We start from the raw sequence: 17,485 nt of genomic DNA, 5'->3' as shown, positions 1-17,485 counted from the left end.
TTTAACGGGGAGAAAAAATAGGAAGAAACCTCAGGGAGAGCAACAGAGGAGGAATCTCTCTCCCAGGACGGACAGACATGCAATAGATGATGTGTGTACACAATTTACAGAATGCAACATTGAAAGAGGATAAAAGAATTATAATGGAATTATAAAATGTAAGAAGAATATAATGAAGAGGATGCTAAGCAGTGTCCAGACGCCACCGGACCAGCCCAGGACCCAAGCCGCGTGACCACCATCACCATATAGACAAACCCCCCCCCCCCAAACAAAAAAAAAAAACCAAAACACATTAGTCACACGTCGGAGTGAGAGAAGGATATAGCGCTGAAACAGGATAACAAAATTATATGGATTTATAAGATATATAAACAGAAAATGTGATGAGGGGGATGCCAAGCAGTGTCCAGGTGGCGACCATCACCATGGAGAGCTGAGAGGAGGACAGACCGCACGTGCACACAAGGGAGACTCACATCACACCATTCACACATACAGAAGAAGAGAAAGGAGAAGACATCATTCAGAGAGAGGGAACAGACGTGAAGAGAACATTTTGCAATAGTCAACCTAATCTCCATAATCTTGTTGGCAGAACAGTGCTTGGAAGATTCAGTGAGACGAAAACCGGGAAACCGACCCGCCATGCAGTACAGGGTGTGAAGCGCTCAACTTAAAGGCAACTAATTGTAGGTTAAGGCAAAAAGATGAGCTTTAAGGTAGGATTTAAAGGACTCAGCAGACTGATTGTCTGACAGCAGCAGGCAGGTTATTCGGAAGGGAATCAGCCAGACATTTCTGCGTCGTTGGCTGATAGATGGCAAGCGGTGCAACACGTATCTTTCGGTTTAACTAGAGATATTAATTGTTAAGGATTCTATTGTTCTTCAGTATTGTTGTTCGTATTGTTATTTTGTAATAAAAAAACATTTTCCAAAAGGTTTGATGTGTTTTATGCATGTTTATAATCCCGAGGGATTTGGTTGAACGAGTTCCTATCTATGCACTTTTTTGTGACATAACAGCTTGTGACAGTTTTTTTCTTATCGCGGATAAATTATAGCGCTACATAAACGCTCATAGGCTCCGAATCCGAGACAACGCCCGAGAAAGCACCGTGAAACAAAAGCGTAGAAACAGGATAATAGCTCCAACAAATTTTTTTTTAATTTATTTCTGATTTTTCCCTTTTTTCTCCCAATTTAGTGGCCAATCGATCCCTATTTTAATTCAAACACCCACCCTCGTACTGCATGCATTCGCCAACTGCATCTCTCCGGCCGGCAGTCTCGAAGGAGACCGCCTCCCCACTTTCGTGACAAGGCGACTCCAGGCCGAACCACTGTTTCCTCCGACACACACAGAGACGCATTCACGTGACGAACACAAGCCGACTCCGCCCCCCTCCCGAAGACAGCGTTTGCCAATGATTGCTGCTTCATCGAGTCCGGCCATAGTCGGATCTGACGAGACCGGGGCGCGAACCCCAGTCCCCAGTCCCCAGTGGGCAACTGCATCGACACAAAGCCGATGCTTAGACCGCTACACCACCGCGGACCCACAGCTCCCAACAAATTTAAGATTTGAGATTTATATTTATAAGAGTTACATTTATTTATAATTTCTTTGTTGTCATTTCTCAGTACTCGAATATGTTGAAATGAAACTTGTCCTCCGCATTTAACGCTTCCTACACTAGGAGCAGTGGGCGAGGCCAACTCCAGTTCCTCGTTCCGTCAGCCATTGGCCCAGGTCTGTACAACGTTTTAGAACCTGACCTGTAGAAAAGCCTTGTTAAGAAGAGGAGTTTATTTGGCTCCCGCTACTATTACTAGTATTGTGCGCTCACTTCAGTTTACTGGTAAGGTTACTGGCCCTTTAAGAAATACAGAGACTTTCCGGTTCTAACCAGCTTGCCTCAGTCCGTCTGTCTGCTAGTGAGCTACAGTTTGCCTCTTCCATTTCGAGGAAATTGTGTCAGTAACAAATGTAAGTAGAGTGTTTATATCTTCTTTTGTGCCCGTTTCATTTACTGCAACTGACTTTGGAAATATGTTTCCATAAATCCGTTTTCTGTTGCTGTTGTTTCTCTTTGCTAGTGAGACGCTGTTAGCTATGCCATGCTGCTTAGCTTAGTTGAGTGTTAGCTACTAAGTTCCGTCCGCCGCCGTGTCTCACGCCGACGCATGCGTTGTGTTACGTTTATGTGTGTGCGTGTGGATTATGATCGCTCGTGTGTTATTATTGTTTATTAATATAGATGCTGAATTGTATTTCACCGTAGACAACCACATTCTTCGAATACGTATCCTCAAACTGAAGCTCCGCTTCCGTGATTCTCTAACCGGAGTCGCACCGCCATGTTCGCCAGTTCTAATTCAGCGCATCTGTAGGGACCTCTGTTATATGAACCCACCAAGAGTCAGAGATACAAAACACGTTTATTTCTGTCATAACAATACTTTTAATGAGATAGCCGTAACAGTAGGCTTATCAGTGTAATACTCCGAAATTTTTCTAACAATGAACGAACTGTAATAAATAAAAAAAGGTAGCACAAATATAATGCAAAAAGCTACTCGCTTGAAATTTGGAATGGCGAAGGCGTCCGTCGCTTCTTCAAGCCGTTGAGCAATGTTGACTCCCGTATGACTCTGCTGTATTACTTTGGTTTCCAATACGAAGGCAAGGAGTTCCCACTCCTGGGTTATGAAGTGACAGCCATGTTCGTACTCACCAAGGTCCAAATGTCCATTGTGAAACTTAAGTCAGTTGAGTTTTCAACGAGAGTTAAAATTTGGTCTCGCACATTGCTGTACTTCAGAGACGGCGTGTGAAATACTGGAGCGTTTGGGTCCAGTGTAGTCAGGCTCCATCTTCTTCATTAATTTTCTGGAGACTTCGCCATCGACTATGTTAATGGGTCTCATATTTGTAGCGATGAACTCTACTATGACATCTGTTATGTCTTTATTTATTTTCTCTGTTATTAGTTTGTGGAACTGTAGGGTTTGCTGTGTAGTTTTGGGTGTGATTGAGGGTGTTGATGATTGCAATGCCTGGGGACCGATGGACAAGTTATTATTAGGCATTTTTATGCCAATAGTTGCCTTAGCCCCAGATGTTCCCACATTACTCCTTATGTTTTATTTTAACTATTCGGTTCCTTTGCAACTATTTTCCAAGCAAAGTAAGCACACGTTTTTATCATGTGTAGCGTTACTGTTTAAACGGCGGATAAAGGCAGCTTGATAATGGTGACTGGAAAACAGACATGTGCTAAGCTAAGTTTGGTAGCTAGTATAGTCTCAGTTATTTACACCGCATAAGAATCACCTAATACTTACAGCATTCAGATTATTTATCATGCTTTTGCCACCGTAGTAGGCACAACAAGCATGAAAAAGTTTAATCACTTAATTTTTATGGGAGAAATGTTTCATCATTCATTTAATTGACTTCGTCAGTCTCAGCTGACTGCAGGTATCCCCAACCTCATAAACAGCACAGTTGCATAACTACCAAAACTGGCACAGTTGCATAATAACTGAAACTAGCAATCAGTTTCATATGCAAATTGCTACAGCATTAATTAATACATAATTAACTGTCCTCCACACGGGATTGACTATTTACATCATTCATGTCACCTTCTTTTTCCCTTTTACCCACAACAATGACTGCTGCATCCTTTGTGCACACCTGCTCCGCCTTGTGGTATGATCGCACTGCTGTTCGACCTCTCCCCATTCCTGACCGTTTGACCAACAGACGTCATTACCCTCACCATCACCAGAACAACCAACATGTGAATCAGTCCAATCTCCATCCCCTTCCTCAGTCCTCACAACCTATCACAAAGCAATGTCATCTGAAAGTGGTTTTACTCAACACTCATTCACTCAATAACAAAAGCCTAATTCTGAATGAATTTATAATTGGCTATAACCTTGATTTCCTCTGCCTCACTGAAACCTGGGATAAACCTGTGGACTATTTCTCACTAAACCAAACCACACCTACAGGATTCACATACATTGATAAACCTCCACTTGAGGGGTGGAGAGGTGATGTTGCTGCTATTTACAGGAGGGACATTAAAACAATCAACATTTCCATTCCTGCCATGCAGTATTTCAAACAACTTGCCTTCAAACTCTCTGGTCCCACTCCCTTGGTCACTGCCGTTATCTAACCCCCCCCCCCCCAAGCCAAGTCTTCCTTTCTCTCTGACTTCGCTGATTTTCTGACCTAGCTATGTGCCATCTCAACTTCCATTCTCCTCATGGATGATTTTAGTATCCACATTGATGACACTGACTGTAAATCTGCCATAGAATTCCTGGAACTGCTACAGTGCTTCAACTTCACACAACATATCAACTTCCCCACTCACAGCCATGGTCACATCCTGGATTTGGTCAGCTCTACTGGTCTCACAATACATCAAATCTCCAGCCTCAACCTCAGTATCTCTGACCACCTGGCAGTCACCATGGACATTAACATCCCTATCCTCATCCCAAAAGTCAAACGCATAATATCCTTCAGAATCTCAAATCTATCTCCCCCTTACCTCGTTCTGCCTCTATTGCCCGTAAAATCGCTGCCTCCCCTCCCCCGCTGTCTGATAATCTCTCCACTCTTGTCAATTATTATAATGACACACTCTCCTCCTGTCTTGATAAGATGGCCCCCATTCAAACCAAAATAGTCTCATTCACACACTCAGCTCTCTATTATACTCCTGAACTCCATCAAATGGAATCCCGTAAGCACCAGCTTGAAAGACTCTGCAAGAAAACTGGTTTAACAGTGCATCTCCAAGCCAACACAGACTGCATTCAACAATACAAAGACGTTCTCATCACAGCCCGGTCCACCTACTACTCATACTTCATACGCTCTGGCTCCACCAACCCTAAGGCTCTCTTTTCCACAATAAACAAACTTCTGAAACCCAGTGACAATACCGTCAAATCCTTCACAGTTAACAAGTGCAAGTCTTTCCTTTCATTTTTCCAAACTACAATTGACACCATCTACATGCTGTGTCCCCGATGGAGCTATCCAAACTTATGGTAGGGATGATAAGCTCCAATTGTCTTCTGTATCCCATCCCATTTAATCTTGCTAAGGACTGTCTCCCAGCTATCTCCTCACTCATCACAGAAATCCTTAATGCCTCTTTCAGCTCTGGTTCAGTCCCCCTTACACTTAAACTGGCTGCTGTCACCCCCATCTCCCCTTTCTGTCAAAAATGCTGGAACGTGTTGTTGCCTCCCAACTCAAAGCTCACCTCATCTCCAACGACCTGTTTGAACCATTTCAATCTGGTTTCCACTTGTAGCACCAGACAGAAACAACCCTCCTTAAAGACACCGACTTCCTCCTCGACCTCACTGCAGCTTTCGACACCATCAACCACACCATTTTTCTCTCCTGCCTTGAGTCCTCCTTCAACATCACTGGTACGGCCCTCTCCTGGCTAAAGTCATATCTCACAAACGGACAACAGTTCATCAGCATCAACAGCTGCACCTCCTTCACTGCTCTTCTGTCCCAAGGTGTTCCCCAGGGTTCGGTGCTTGGTCCTCTCCTGTTCATCATTTACATGCTCTCCCTTGGTAACAACATACGTCATCATTGTCTCCACTTCCACTGCTATGCTGATGACGTCCAGCTCTACATCTGCACTAAATCCGTCACCACTACAACTTCCTCCAGTATCATCAACTGTCTCACTGAAATTAAATCATGGATGCAAGCCAACTTCCTCAAACTAAATTGGGATAAATCTGTTATGATCATCATCGGTCCCAAATCCCTTACTAGTACCACTCACAGCTTCTGCTTCACCATCACTAACTCCACCCTGTCTCCCTCCCCACACAATTGTAACCTCTGATTAATTTTCAACAGCAACCTCTTTTTTGAAAACAATGTTAATCAAATCAACAGAACTGCCTTTTCCACCCAAAAAACATAGCTCCTCCCTGCCCATCACTCTCCTTCTCTGCTGCCAAAACTTTGAACCATGCCTTTATCACATCCAGAATTGACTACTGCAACAGCATTCGCTATGGCTCATCGTTCAAAGTCCTAAACAAACTCCAGCACATCCAGAACTCTGGTGCTTGCCTGCTCACCCACTTCCGTGACCACACCCATCCTGTCTTTCAGAACGTCCACTTGCTCCCTGTCTTACCACAGATCCAATTCAAAGTCCTCCTCCTCCCACACAAAGCCCTCCATAACCAGGCCCCCTCCTACCTCACCAACCTGCTCCACTACCATGCTCCTTCCTGCAGCCTTCACGCCTCCGATGCCAACCTCCTGTCTTCACCACACAGGATCAAGCACTGGACCTTGGGTGACAGAGCCTTCTCTATAACTGCCCCCTACCTCTGGAACACCGCTCCCCCCAAACACATCAGAGACTGCACCAATCTATCCATATTCAAATCGTCTTTATGCATGCTCAATAATTCAGGTAAGAAAATCAAAGAAAGTTGAATCTGTTCATCTGCACGCAACATTTACTGAGAGAGAAACGTTTCATCACTCATCTGAGTGACCTCTTCAGTCTCAACTGACTGCAGGTAATACCTGCAGTCAGTTGAGACTGACAGTCACTTAGATGAGCGACGAAACATTTCTCTCTCAGTAAATGTTGTGTCCAGATGAACTAATTCAACTTTCTGGGAGTTGTCTAAAAAGGTATTTTGAAGTTAAATGCCTTTCAGCTCTTCTGGCTCGCTTACCTCTTGTTTGTAAAACTGAATAAAAGACCATTAAACCTGCTGTGCAAAAAATAAATAAATAAATAATAATCATACGCTTCCTGTTTTGATCCCTTTTAATTGGAGTCGAAAACCCGCTCTTTAAACTTCATGCAGGGCCAGTGAACCGCTTTCAGAATCTACGGTACAAGTGTGTTAAAAAAATTACTATGTTCAACGATAGGAAAATGAACCTGCTTTTATTCTCATAACCACAATGCTGGCCATCGAGCTGGATGTGTGAGATTTTCTCATGACAGGAGAGCTATTACTGTATTGAGTACTTAGCATTTGTCAATACCAACTGCAAGCAATGGATTATAGGTCCAGCAAGGGGCTTGAGGGAGCTCCGATGCTAATTTCCATTTAATCCATGATCAGCGATGGTCTGATTCAAAGATCACAGACAGTGGCCAGAGGCTCCATACAGACACCTGCTATTGTGAGAGGAGATTGTCTGCTTGGTTGGCTTTTTCTCTCTCTACATTTATTTTTCATTTCACCCCTCACCTTTATTTCCCCCCTCTTTTTCTTCATCTCACCTCTCCTTATTTCACTCTTGTTTCCCTCATCATCTTTTGTCTTTTCTTGTATTTCTTGTTTTCACAGAATCCCGATTTTGTCATGTCTTGGCTTTCACCCTCTTCCACCTTCATCCTCTTCCTTTTCATTCCTCTGTCTGTCACACACACACACGTGCACACACACACAGACACACACACTTGCTGGCTGACACTTTGCTGCAAACGAATGTCACTCTTGTCAGTTATTTGGTCTCTGCTCCACTTTGCTGTCCATTAGAGACATGTGCCCACAGTGTTGCAGCAGCTTTATATGGAGAACCAATGAGATGTAAATGAGCTTTCATCAGAGAAGGGTGGCTCGACCATCTACCATTAAACAAGCCGTTAGCATAATCACACTTTTCCTGTTAATCGGCATCAGCTGATAAAGATCACAAATTGCCGTCTTGGTAAGAGAAATTAAAGGGATGCCATCTGGCTTTATATGAGGTGGTAGCTGGGGTCAGGTTTTCAGGGAGGATATTACGTTCATTAAAATCCATAATTTTGCCGACAATTGGAATACTGCGTACATTAGACTACAGGTGGGACAGTATGAAAATTCCATATCACGGTTATAGTGACGAGTTGTCAGGGTTTACGGCATCGTGGTATCATTTACACATACTGAAAACATTTAAAAAGTATTACTTATATACACCTTGAAATCATTTCACCAACAGTTTATATTGAAACGGACACTTTTCAGTTGAATTTCGGAAAATGGAAACTTGTAACTCAAAAAAGAATTGAGCCATCACTGTCACTACCAATAGTGTTTGTCCTGTTGAAATGCCTTTTTGGCCTTTTGTAAGATGCAGACACACACACAGGAACGAAACATATACAATAGGACAACACACATGTAGTCGGTGTGCTCACTAGAGCACCTAAGACTGAAATCTTTACTTTACATATTGACAAGCTATTCACAAGGTAGACAGACAAACCGTGAGCATTTTCCCTTTAAATGAAGTCCAGATGCATTGAAGTAAACGTTCACTTTGTATTCACCATAAAGCAGCAGGTGGTGGTCACACATATTGGTCTTTAAAGGACCTGGGTCTTATTTATGTTGCATATTTCATCATCCCTATAGATTGTTATTGTATTTTATTCACCTGTCTCATTGTGGAGACAGACAGACACTCTGCTTCACAACAGCGTCAGTAGGGCAAACTAACATACAGGTTGTTTACCTCAAACAAGTCCAGTTTATCCAAACTTATCTGCAAGTGAAAATGTAAGTTGAAATTTTTAATTTTAGCCGAATAAAAGTTAAATTATTCAATTAAGTACCGGAATTGCAACTTTAAGAAATGAGATGATGCTGTATTTAAACTATCCTGCCTGCACACATGCAAAATTTGTTTAGGATACATTGGTGAGTCTCGCATGGAGAATCCAAATTCTATAACAGGCATATAAAAGGTTAAGTATGGTAGCTTGTTTTGGTGGGGTAGGATCATGGCTTATGATCCCAAGTATGCCTGCACAACACCTGTGTACTTTGTAGGTAGACTTTTGGCAGTGGGAAATCGCCTTTTCACCTCAAAAGCCGTGACTACTACTTTTTTTTCCCCCCCAGTTGTATCCGGCCAATAACCCCACTCTTGTGAGCCGTCCCGGTCGCTGCTCCACCCCCTCTGCCAATCCGGGGAGGGCTGCAGACTACCACATGCCTCCTCCGATACATGTGGGGTTGCCAGCCGCTTCTTTTCACCTGACAGTGAGGAGTTTCACCAGGGAGATGTAACATGTGGGAGGATCACGCTACCCCCCCCCCCTCTCGAACAGGCGCCCCAACCGACCAGAGGAGGCGCTAGTGCAGCGACCAGGACACACACCCACATTCGGCTTCCCACCCGCAGACACGGCCAATTGTGTTTGTAGGGCCGCCCGACCAAACCAGAGGTAACACGGATTCAAACTGGCGATCCCCGTGTTGGTAGGTAACGGAATAGACTGCTATGCTACTGGACGCCCCCGACTTTTTAAAACTCAATAATCAAACACTGTTATTATGATGGTTAAGTTTGGAAATGGTGTGCTTAAGGTCATGTATTTTTACCATGGTATATAGTAAAACCTAGTAACTGTCCCATCCCTAGAATAGATGGGCAAGTTAGGAGCTGATTGGAACAAAACTTTCATACTGTACATCTCCACATGTAAGTCAAATATCCAAGTGTCCTTCCATGTACCATAAATGTTGCAAACCTCAGTGTTATTATCCTCCGGTTGCTGCCATGCCATCCATGCAAAATAGTAACGTTGTGAATTGGAGGATTCACCGAAGGAGGCGAGCTAAGAGTGCTGTTTGGAAGTCTGTGGCTAGCTTTGTTTTTTTTATAGCAAGTGTAATAACACCATAAGAAATTTCATTCCCATAGCATTCCTATTTTATGGTCCTCCCTTTAAGTTCATCCAGCCTGTTATTCGGTTCCCTGACAACATATGGCATTTGACACATGGCAAAGGACAAATGAAAATGACGACACAAAAAAAACCTATTAATAAACCTTTCTCAGCACTGAACTCTTGAGACCCCCCCCCCCCCATTTGCTCCACTTTCTGCACTTGGTTATATAAGCTGCCATCCATTAGTCAGTAATTAAGAATGCTGCTTAGGTGACTTATTTTTTTTCTAACTCATCATACTGAAGAGATTCAGAAGTCTATAAGGACTCAGTCACCCTTAATTACCCACTCTTCCTATACCCCAAAAACGTGACACTCAAATTCATCATTTCCTAATTACAATTTTTTTCCCCTGCTTCCTCGGCCGTCAGTATGAAGGTCAGTTTCAGTCGAGCACAAAGCTGTTAACAAATCAACCTACCACATCACTCCAGCACAGTCATCCATTACAAGCTATGGACAAGACGCTGTCAATCACAGCCGGATACGTCTGTCATTGGGGAAATGTCTCGTTGGACTTAACCATTCCTTTAGCCACGGTGGTGTGTGGGGGTGGACTGTGACCTTGCCCCATTTCTGTTAGGTGATGGGGCCCATTGGCTGTAATTGCCTGTCAAGCCAACAGACGCAGGGTATGAAAGGGTGGTCGCACATTGTAGTAATCCAGGTGATCTCGGCACCGTATCGAGTGACCTGAAGGAGGATTAGAAGAATACACATTGACCTTTAATCCTTGCAAACACCAAACCTAATTTTGGCAACCAGTTTGTTGCATCACTTATATGGGTAATAAAGAATGAATAATGTCATCTGTAAGAAGAAATCAAATTCTATATCATTTGCCTCCATTTTAATAACATTACACACGACACATATGCTCTCGTACTTGGGAAACATCCAATCTCAATACACGGGATATATGTATATAAGAAATCTCTCTATATATAGAATTAGATCATAAACTGTGTTGGAAACCACACATAAATCATGTTAAGTAAAAATGTCTAAATCCATTGCAATATTCTATAAAACCAAAGATATCTTGAAGCCTAACTCACTATATATTTTATGCTGTTCCCTCATAGTCCCACATAGTACCTGCTGTGTGGGGGTATGGGGAAATACATGCAAAGCCAACACAGATTCACTTTTCATATTACAAAAGAGAGCCATAAATGCAGACAGGTCTGGTTACCATATACCGACCAAACTACTAGCCATCAACTCACATGTTTTAATATTTAAGAGTTTTGGTGGATTTTAAAAATGCACAAATAATATAGAGTTATGTAGTAGTAGTAGTAGTATATACTATATGTTTCAATGTAAGTTTGTTTGTGTTTATGTATTGGAACAATAATTTCTGCATAAGAAATACCATGTGAATATATTTTTAGTAAATGACAATCTTCTACAGAATTATTACCCTCCTTTGACTGCCTTTGAGTCCTTGAGTCCCCAGATGGTCATTCTGCTATTGAAACGTCTCCCACCGGCGGTTTTGTGCTGAAATCTCTCTGTGAAATACTTGAGTAAAACCTGCGAGCTTCCCTTCGTTTAAGATGCATTTTTTTTGCACAAAGAAGGAAATATTTAGCTCCGTATTAAGAATTCAGTGTTGCACCACAACCTCCTCCTCCCTTCCTTTGTGTCTCTCTGACTTTGCGTTTAGGTCACCATTTTATGCATTATTCTCTGCCAGTCTCATTCCATGCTACGGGCAGTTAAAAATAATCGCTGCGATGAATAAGTGAGACGTTATTCCCTTACAGATTTCACCTTTGATTGGCCTTCTTTGTCCCGGGCCATTATTATCTGGATATTGAGGATTAAGTCATAGGCAGCTGTCTGACCTTAGCAGTGTTGGAATAATCCTCTTAATGAGGTCCGTTGTGCCGTTTATCCAGACGAGGAGTTTATTCACTGTATACTCTTTTTTTTTTTTGTTCCACAGTCTCCTCCACGGTCTCTCTTTCCTTGTTTGTTTTAGATGTGTATTGGAGTAGATTCTTAGTGCATTAAACAGAATTGACAACTTAGATGGCCAGTTCATTCATCTGTCTATTCCTACTACACGAATGCGTGCACGTGTGCACGCACGCACACACACACACACACACACACACACACGGTCACGCAGAACCCGCTCTACTGAATACATAAAACCCTCCTCAGTATCTGCATGCACAGTGAAAGAAATAAAGAGGTCATCACACATAATTACTTCCCTCCAGAGAGAGAGAGAGAGAGAGAGAGAGAAAGAGAGAGACTGACTGAGAGACAGAGAGACTGACTGAGCGAGAGAGAGAGCGAGAGACTTGCATACATACTGGCCACTTTATTAGGTGCACCTTGCTAGTACCGGGTTGGACCCCCTTTTGCCTTCAGAACTGCCTTAATCCTTTGTGGCATAGATTCAACAAGGTACTGGAAACGTTCCTCAGAGAGTTTGGTCCATATTGACATGATAGCATCACGCAGTTGCTGCAGATTTGTCGGCTGCACATCCATGATGCGAATCTCCCGGTCTACCACATCCCAAAGGTGCTCTATTGGATTGAGATCTGGTGACTGTGGAGGCCATTTGAGTACAGTGAACTCATTGTCATGTTCAAGAAACCAGTCTGAGATGATTTGAGCTTTATGACATGGCGCGTTATCCTGCTGGAAGTAGCCATCAGAAGATGGGAACACTGTGGTCATAAAAGGATGGACATGGTCAGCAACAATACTCAGGTAGGCTGTGGCGTTGACACGATGCTCAATTGGTACTAAGGGGCCCAAAGTGTGCCAAGAAAATATCCCCCACACCATTACACCACCACCATCAGCCTGAACCGTTGATACAAGGCAGGGTGGATCCATGCTTTCATGTTGTTGACGCCAAATTCTGACCCTACCATCCGAATGTCGCAGCAGAAATCAAGACTCATCAGACCAGGCAACGTTTTTCCAGTCTTCTATTGTCCAATTTTGGTGAGCCTGTGCGAATTGTAGCCTCAGTTTCCTGTTCTTAGCTGACAGGAGTGGCACCCGGTGTGGTCTTCTGCTGCTGTAGCCCATCTGCCTCAAGGTTCGACGTGTTGTGCGTTCAGAGATGCTCTTCTGCATACCTCGGTTGTAGTGAGTGTTTATTTGAGTTACTGTTGCCTTTCTATCAGCTCGAACCAGTCTGGCCATTCTCCTCTGACCTCTGGCATCAACAAGGCATTTTCGCCCACAGAACTGCCGCTCACTGGATATTTTCTCTTTTTCGGACCATTCTCTGTAAACCCTAGAGATGGTTGTGCGTGAAAATCCCAGTAGCTCAGCAGTTTCTGAAATACTCAGACCAGCCCGTCTGGCACCAACAACCATGCCACGTTCAAAGTCACTTAAATCACCTTTCTTCCCCATTCTGATGCTCGGTTTGAACTGCAGCAGATCGTCTTGACCATGTCTACATGCCTAAATGCATTGAGTTGCTGCCATGTGATTGGCTGATTAGAAATTTGCGTTAACGAGCAGTTGGACAGGTGTGCCTAATAAAGTGGCTGATGAGTGTATAATAGGGCCAGATGAGGGGGCTGTTCAGGGAGGTTCATATGCACTTGAGCATTTGGGTCCAGTTTAGTTGACAATGCTTTCGCAAACACTGAGCCCCTCTACTATCGGTGCATTCATTGTCAGGCAAACCAGCATATTCTTTAAAATGACTGGACCGGAAGAATTACAGATTTCATCAAATACAAACTCAATCATGTTCAGCTGGGCTAAATACAATGAAGAAATAGATTATACTTTCAATTCATCAAATATCAAACACTATAAAAACAAATTATAGCGTTATCGCTGCAGGCTGCACTGCTTCCACTGAATGACAAATGTCAGACTTAATAAAGAGCATGCAATGGCTTGCATTGTGGTTTCTCTACTGTTGGTAAACAGAATTGCGCAGGCCGTAGACCGATGGCTTGAACACTGTCATCTCCTGCATGTGTGTATTGGGGAGTGACCAAGTCCCCATGTAGAAACAATAACAAGCCTTTTTAAAGGCACCTACATGCAGTAATGCATGCATCAGGCATGATGCATGCAGTAATGCATGCATCAGGCATGATGCATGCAGTGTAAGCTGCATGGTATAAGGTGCATGATGCATCTTATACCACGCTACATTATACAGCTGTTTGTAGTGTTATATACATTTTCAATAGTGACATCACTTGCAGACACACTTTCGGCGCTGCTTCAGGGACACACATTGCTCAGTATTATGGCTGATAATGGAGTGTTATCCCTTCAACACATTTGTATGTATGTATGTATGTATGTATGTATGTATGTATGTATGTATAGAAAGAGAGAGAGATGATGTTGAAATTCGTGATTGTTTCCCTCTAACAAAGACACAGCCTCAGCAGTGACAGCAAGATGGTGTTGACACCAATGATTGAGTCCTTCAGCTCGGAGACAAGGAATGAAAAGTTAATAACAGCAACTTCACGCAAAGGCTGTGGCTTAAGGGCCCCCTGGGCCTGTGCCCAGTAGACCAATCTGTCCATGGTTTGTACCCCGTGAGGGGCGCTCCCTTACCAATGTGAACACACTGGACCGATAAGTAACATCCGTTACTGGATAAGATCCTTCCATAGTGACAATCAGACTACTGCCAGCAACAGACCCCGTCACATTACAGTCACCACGCATGCCAGCAACAGACCCCGTCACATTACAGTCACCATGCATGCTGTGTGCTTTCACACGAACAGGCATTACTTTCCTTTCGTTAATAAACGGATACAGCTCACATGTCTAATCCAGGTATAAATGGGTTTCTATTGTAAAACTTGCTCTGGTCTTTTGTTTGCTTGGATGGTTTCGTTACTAATTCAGATTATACTTTTTTAATCACATCATTGGTATACTTAACAACAACTGGTTTCATACATTCTTCTATTATTGTTCTGACATTTTACATGATATTTAACATTTTGCTTTAATGCAATGAATATATTGTTGATACACTGATGCAATAAAGCAATCGAGAAAGAGGGAGAGAGAGAAAAACTGCAAGTGTATGGGGTCATCAACATAACTAATTTGAAGGAAATTCCATCTTTTGTTTCAAATGACATGAAAGAATAAAAAAGCAAAGCCCAGGCCCACAGTCAGACAAGCCGGTCTGCTACAGAGATGTCAGAATTACAATCCATTTATTCGACATTTATTTGACATCTGCACTGCAACATACAGCAATCCACATTCCAGAAGGACAACACACATGACAAAATACAAGGCCATTTCACATAGTGCCAAAACAGCTCGCTAACATTCACAAGACTGTTCAACAAACGTAATATAAGGCAACATACATGCTAGCGGCTCGGACCGAATGAGGTGTCTGTAAAGGGTGGTGAGGTTACCTGAATGCAGAGTGGGAACTGTGTATTCAAATATAAATGTAACATATAACATAAATCATCACAGGTACAGAAGAGAGAGGTGAGGTGGGCAGTTTACATGGGATCGGTTTAGGCTAACTGGTACCATTGTAAGTTTATAGATCACTTCTGTCATTGATAATTTTGTGGGAGTAGCTTTAAATGTTCTCAGATAAATGGAAGCAAAGATTTGAGAAGATTTGTTGGCTCCGCTACAATTTGTTGTTAATATGAGGTTATATTTCTCATTCTCTAGCAACTCTTCTGTAATATATGACCATATGGAGGTTTTTTCATTTCGTGTAGAGCACATTGTAATGTATTGAATAGTACAAAAAGTGCTATACAACGACCACTGGGATAGGCTCCAGCATCCCCGCAGAGCAGGATAAGTGGTTCGGATAATGGATAGATGGATGATTGATTGATCAGTCTATCATTTGTGCTGTAATGCATTAAATCATACAAAAAGTGCTATTTAGATATTGATCGATGGATTGATTGACCAATCTTCTGTGCTGTAACGCACTGAATTGTACAAAAACTGCTTATATAAATGGACTGATTGGTTGATTGAGTAATTGATCCACTCAAAGCTGGGGTTGAATAGAAAAATCGCAGTGAATGTGTATCTGTTGCTGGTTGGTGACCGTACCCCCTCATTTCCTGTTTCTATGTGTGTCTATCACAGTGCTGGGCGGTGTGGAGTCACGTGGCGTGCTGAGGAAGATCAGTGACATGCTGGAGGTGATTCTGAAGCGGATGGACAGCCTGTCGAAACTGGACAACACCTCCACCGCCGACACACGGCGCCTGGACGAACTGAGTTTGGCTATCAACAGGTAGGACTTGAACGGTTTCCATCTGGTTAAGTTCACAAGGTCAATGAATGGACAACTGTCAACAAATTTCAGGCGGTTCTTCAAAAAGTACCTTACATGAAGCTTGCATTACATGTATTATCAGTTTTACAATACAATTCCCAAGCGTTAGCGGTTAAATGTGTTAATTGAAGAAAAAGTGTAGTCATTAACTGTTTTATTTCTAAATCTAAAGCACATTGTCTATTTGAACCACTCAGCACCCATTGCAAGTCTATCCATTAGTCCTGGAGCAAGGACTCATGCTCTTTGGCGTTTTTCCTCAAGGATTTCACTTTCACTAGAGCGAGGGTTTTAGGATAGGAAGTTAGCTGTTGTCATTTATTGCATCTTTCACTGATTGCAAAGCCCTCTGACACTAACTTTGATTTAAGGTTATACACAAACTTGACTTGACTGAGGCTTTTTGACAAACCGAGACAGATTTTTTTCTTAACGTCTTAAGAAAGTTGCCATCCGGCAACTCTTCACTACCACCCAGTGCCTGTCTTAACTCGTCCCTGAACTCTACACAAGTCTTCCTTCTTCAACTTCCACCATTTGATCTTGGGCTCTGCCTTCACTCGCGTCCTCGTAATGGTCTCCAAAGTCATCCTACAAACCACCATCCGATGCTGCCTAGCTAAGTTCTCCCCTGTCACCACCTTGCAGTTTCCAATGCCTTTCAGATTGCGCCTTCTACATAAGATATAGTCCACCTGTGTGCACTTTCCTCCACTCTTGTACATCACCCTGTATTCCTCCCTCTTCTTGAAATATGTATTCACTACAGCCATTTCCATCCTTTTCAAAAAATCCACCACCATCTGTCCTTCCACATTTCTCTCCTTGACACCAGACCTACCTATCACCTCCTCATCACCTCAGTTCCCTTCACCAACATGCCCACCAAAGTCCACTCCAATCACCACTCTCTCCTCCTTGGGTACACTCTCCACCACTTCATCCAACTCAGTCCAGAATTATTCTTTCTCTTCCATCTCACACCCAAATTCCAGGGCATATGCGCTGATAACATTCATCAATACACCTTCAATTTCCAGCTTCATACTCATCACTCTGTCTGACACTCTTCACCTCCAGCACACTCTTACATACTCTTCCCACTCTGTCTGACACGCTTCACCTCCAGCACACTCTTGACATACTTTTCCTTCAGAATTACCCCTACCCCATTTCTCCTTCCATTCACACCATGGTAGAAGAGTTTGAACCCACCTTTAATGCTCCTGGCCTTACTCCCCTTCCACCTGGTCTCTTGCACACACAGTATACCTACCTTTCTTCTTTCCATCGTATCAGCGAGCTCTCTCGCTTTACCAGTCATAGTGCCAACATTCAAAGTTCCAGCTCTCACCTCCACACTCCTACCCTTCCTTCTCTCTCGCTGCCTCTGGACATGCCTTCTCCCT

The 17,485-nt window shown here is 43.0% G+C and overlaps 1 protein-coding gene across 1 annotated transcript in view; it reads left to right on the top strand.

Annotated features, from left to right (window-relative positions):
- The window catches only part of LOC130112896 (alpha-1,6-mannosylglycoprotein 6-beta-N-acetylglucosaminyltransferase B-like), a 271,529-nt gene that overhangs the window by 50,785 nt on the left and 203,259 nt on the right, over positions 1–17,485 (top strand). Inside the window, exon 3 of the mRNA XM_056280419.1 lies at positions 15,884–16,034. Coding sequence (XP_056136394.1) covers positions 15,884–16,034 — 151 coding nt within the window. The remainder of the gene's footprint in view (positions 1–15,883; positions 16,035–17,485) is intronic.

This window comes from Lampris incognitus, chromosome 5 (genome assembly GCF_029633865.1).
Source record: "Lampris incognitus isolate fLamInc1 chromosome 5, fLamInc1.hap2, whole genome shotgun sequence".
In the NCBI taxonomy this organism is placed as follows: domain Eukaryota; kingdom Metazoa; phylum Chordata; class Actinopteri; order Lampriformes; family Lampridae; genus Lampris; species Lampris incognitus.
The sequence above is the reverse complement of the archived record's forward strand: the minus strand, read 5'-3'. Positions and strand labels throughout refer to the sequence as shown.